The 4,302-nt window shown below is 47.0% G+C and overlaps 1 protein-coding gene across 1 annotated transcript; it reads right to left on the reverse strand.

Annotated features, from left to right (window-relative positions):
* Positions 1-989: 989 nt before the first annotated feature.
* Pmar_PMAR003204 (hypothetical protein) lies at positions 990-1,514 on the reverse strand (the record flags this gene model as incomplete). The annotated part of the gene is made up of 1 exon (XM_002769642.1): positions 990-1,514. One exon carries the CDS (start codon positions 1,512-1,514, stop codon positions 990-992), a length of 525 nt encoding a protein of 174 aa, XP_002769688.1.
* Between the last annotated feature and the right edge of the window lie 2,788 nt (positions 1,515-4,302).

The raw sequence follows: 4,302 nt of genomic DNA on the forward strand, positions 1-4,302 counted from the left end.
GGCTCCATGATCTGCCCACGTTGTCTCTCTTTGGGATGGTTACCAAATCGAGCAATGTTATGGACCAATCACGAACAGCTTCGGCACTGCTTTCGAAACCGAGTGTGAAGGCGAGGCAGAGCACATGACTACAAATGCAGCTCTTCACCCACTCCTTACAACTACACCACGGACCTGCTGGGGGATCCAGAGTCGGATCGGCGCTTCGTTGGTAAGACACAATCGATATCTTGCTTTTTAAATCAATAGCTTCATCTAGCGATTCGTACTGACTGGCACAGAATTTCTTCAAAATGGCGTTATTCGGCGCGTTCATCAGCTGTCGAATCCCTTCTCTCCAGTTACTGATGAGCGACTTGTCCACGAATATCCACTGAATTGCTGGAGCGGCTATGTCCGCAACGTAGCTGGAATGCCATGAGCGGGGGACTTGGGAAAAAGTGTTAAGTACGTAATGCTCCGCAGCTCTCTGCCTCATCTCGTTTGTAGGTCGACCACGGGGATCCGCTATTCTTCCGTATTGGGAGATGTTAACCCATGGAGCATGCTGCTTAATAATAGCGCCGAACTCTGATAGAGTAAGCCTTCTCCTGTGGGGTGTCAGCAGAGCCTTAATTTCTTTGTTAAAGCGTTCCACGCAGTTATTTGTGCGTGGACCTATGCTTTGTCCTGCATAGGTGCCCCAATAACTACGCCACTTTGCCGGGTTCAAGTACTCTGCGAACTTGTCGAAGAACTTGCTGAGCTCGTCATTATATGCGTCACCCTCTCTTGTCGATGTACCTGAAGTAGTCTGGCGTACTGTGCAGATTCGGATGAGGTGAAAGGTAGTTACGGATATACGGCTAATCTCTTATGTACTATCGGAACGGTCAAAATGTTCCATATGAGCTCGGAATTGAGGTTTAGTTCTTTACACTTACGGCAATTCTAATTTTTTGCAAATTTAATTTCTAAATTTTTTGCATTTTTTCAAGTTTCGCGTGTTCCTATGTAGTACCTCTCCATTTTGCCATGAATAATACTCGTAGTCGAAGCCATTCTTCGCGATCCCAGGAGTCTGCGAGGGCTTCAATATCCGTTTTGACTGTTTTCCATAGATATGTCGGCAGGCCACACTCCATCTTTATCTTTCGGGCTTGCTGTGTCACATGGAAATAACAGCTGATGATGCGTACAGCTCCACCGTAAGTATCCATAGCAGCACGATGAAGGGCTGATGAGCCATCCATCACCATGTCAGCTGGATCAGGTTCATTGAAGTCTAAAAGAGTGCTTACATGCTTGAGCTGCTCAAGCACGTGCTTCACCGAGATGGCACTTTCACTCTGTAGTAGAGCGAGTGCAACAGGCTTTGCTGCTCCTTTCTTAGTTAGTTTGCAGACAACGCAAAGGACGGTTCTGGCATGCAGAACGTTGAACGTCGTATCGATACCCAAAGCCCTGGCTCCACGGAGATTGCGTAACATTCGCGGGCTGGTGAATATAGCCGCGAAGTCCTCAACGCTGCTCATTCTTCCAGGCTCTGACCCGTGCTCGTAGAGAATGTTTTCCAAAAGGATACACTGATCCGCAAGGCGCTGCTGCTGCAAGTCATCACTGGAAGCCCGGCCTCCATCGACAGCGTCTAAGCTGGAGATTATAGGTAGTAGCTGGTCGCTGAGCGTAGAATATTGTCCTAGCAAGGGCTGTACTTGCTTGAGGAAACGGCCAATACTGAGTCCAGACTTGCCATTCTCTTTTACGGATCTGTAAACGTTGCGAAGCTTCGTATTGTTACAAAGTCCATCTGTAGCTAGAAATGCTGCCGTCGAGGGGCTATATTCTCCTCTGAGATTTCTTTGTAACGTCCTGCTTTTCAGGTCACTCATGGTTATACTGGGCTCCTCGGCGGCCCAGAAAGCCCAATCGTCGACGACATCTGGCGGCAAATAGCTACTGCGGCACTGCCAAGTATTATATGGGTGGGAATGTTGTAGCCATTCATCCCGCTCTGTTGTAGCCCCTCGTAGCCCGTAAAAATAGCAACGGGCGTTACTCTCTTTAATCAGAACAGCCGACAGTTTGCAAGTAAAATCACCCCATAGGCGCCAATCCGGTTTTTGATTATCAGTGATAACCTAATTTGCATATCTCTTAGATACCGCTCTTCGGCACCGAAGCCTACACGACTTCCGGCTCTTGAGGTTCTTAATACTGTAACCATGCTCCAGAGCGAAATGCGTGTGATCTTGCAAGTACTGCTTGACGACATCACTTAGAGAACCGCTGATAACAGTGAATGCATGCTCCTCGAATTTAGATTCTTCTGCAGAGCTAGGGTCATGACGTGGGGATTCGGGCTCGAGGTAGGAGGAGTCGTCGCTGGATGTATCCTCTAGTTCGTCTGTATTCTCAGGCTCTTCACTGCTTTCGTCATCAGCAAGATTCATCGTGGCCGGGCTTTCGGATGAAGCTTGCGATTGGTGTGTTGGCGCTGACATAGCAGGAGATGTAATAATGGGGTCTTCGCGTCTCACGATGTGCGGAAGGTGATCAATTTCAGCTCTTCTGTAATTCGTTGTTGTAGTGTTGGATAGAGACTCTGCAAGTCCTAGAATTCGATCATCGTCTGGTTCTGCACCGTTGAATTCTTCTCTTACTTTTTTATAGAAGTCGGCTTGTATCTCCTCTGGCAGGCTATCGACTGCCTCGCGAAGCCTAGGCTTCGACCAGCAATATAGGACAGGATTTATACCCGATCCAGTCTCGTATTGGAGACATTGAAAGAAGCGGGTGGAGTGAGTTAGAAATTCTTTTCGCATAGCATCCATCTGCTGACGGAGCATCGTGAGCTGATGCTGTGTCTGGGAATCACCAATATCTGATCGTATTATTGTAGGGTCGGCAGAGGCCTCTCGGTTAGATTGGGAATTTTCGGTTGATGGCGCGTCTCCTGCGCTCTCATCATGGTGAAATGCTAGCCAATTGCGCTGCCTGCACCTCCTGTCGAACTCCAGTGCCTCGCTATCCATAAAATACATGGGCAGGACGTTTTCATTTAGTGGATTCATCCGACGTATCGGGTAAACGCGCACCGCTCTCCTATCGCCTGTCCTGCTCAGGGCCGTATACATCCCTCCCAGCAACCAGGGCTTACCCCAGAACTCCGCGATCTGGTGGTCGGAGGATCCGGCCGCCCCACTAAACCGGCACCAAATGCCAGGTAGCGTCAGTCCCACTGTTTTATGGATTGTCATACATGCCCCCAGGGCTAATGGGATTTGTTTACGGCTAAATATCTTCTTTCCATCTTGGTAAACCGAAAATTCCTGGGCTGTGACTGCTGTCGCTCTAGCATTATGGCGAAACTTCACGGAAATCCTAGGATTTGGCGAGCTTGGATCGCCCACGTCGTCTACCGTTCCAAAATCACCGTTAACATATCTACCCTTCGAATCATTCACGGTCGCCATTACTTGACAACCATACTTGATCTTCAGGACCCGTTTGAAGCCCATTTTATCGACGTCATTCTCATGGAACTTGACTGGCTGTGACCCAAAATATTTATCCTGTGCTTCGAAAACCACCGACCTACCAGGTAAGTTGGCCAGATACGTTTCGTGGAAATCGTCGACTTCACTGTTTGTAAGAACTAGGCAGACGTGTTCGAACCTGGGAATTGACCATAAGCGCTAATATTACTAATCCTTCGAAAATAATTTTCTTATAGTACTCCATTATTCTAGTCGTATATATATGCATATATATCGTATATATTGACTATTCTTGAAGTGTCACACTTGAAGTGTGAGCTACTATCATTTATGCTAGGAAATGGACAGTTCGATTATCCCCAAAATAGCCCAATAGTATTAGAATCTATAATTGATTATTGTTTGTTGTAACAAGTTATATCGTGACATTTGCAGCTGTTTCCAATTTCGAGCTGTTATAGCTTTCTCGTGGCGTGCAATTTCGAATGACATGCTATTCATGGCTGACGTTCTCCAGGTACATGACCTGAATAACGCTATTGTCGCTGCTAGGAACAGGAGAACTGCATAAAGAATTGTGAAAAGGCTACTAGGAGAGAAGGCGAGGGTCGGACTAGCTCACAGGTTTTGGGAAGCATTTCGAAATAGAGGTTCGAATGTGCATAACATCCATAGCTAATTGTTGTTTCGAATTCAGTTAACTTTAAGGAACGTAGCAAAATTGCTCTAGGATTCTTCCAATAGGATTTGTCCTGCTACAGGCTGAGGCGGCAATATAAGGGCTCGTCGCCAAAGCTTTCTCCTTCTATAAATTGGAAAAATA

The sequence above is a fragment of the Perkinsus marinus genome (genome assembly GCF_000006405.1).
Source record: "Perkinsus marinus ATCC 50983 genomic scaffold scf_1104296965298, whole genome shotgun sequence".
NCBI lineage: Eukaryota > Perkinsozoa > Perkinsida > Perkinsidae > Perkinsus > Perkinsus marinus.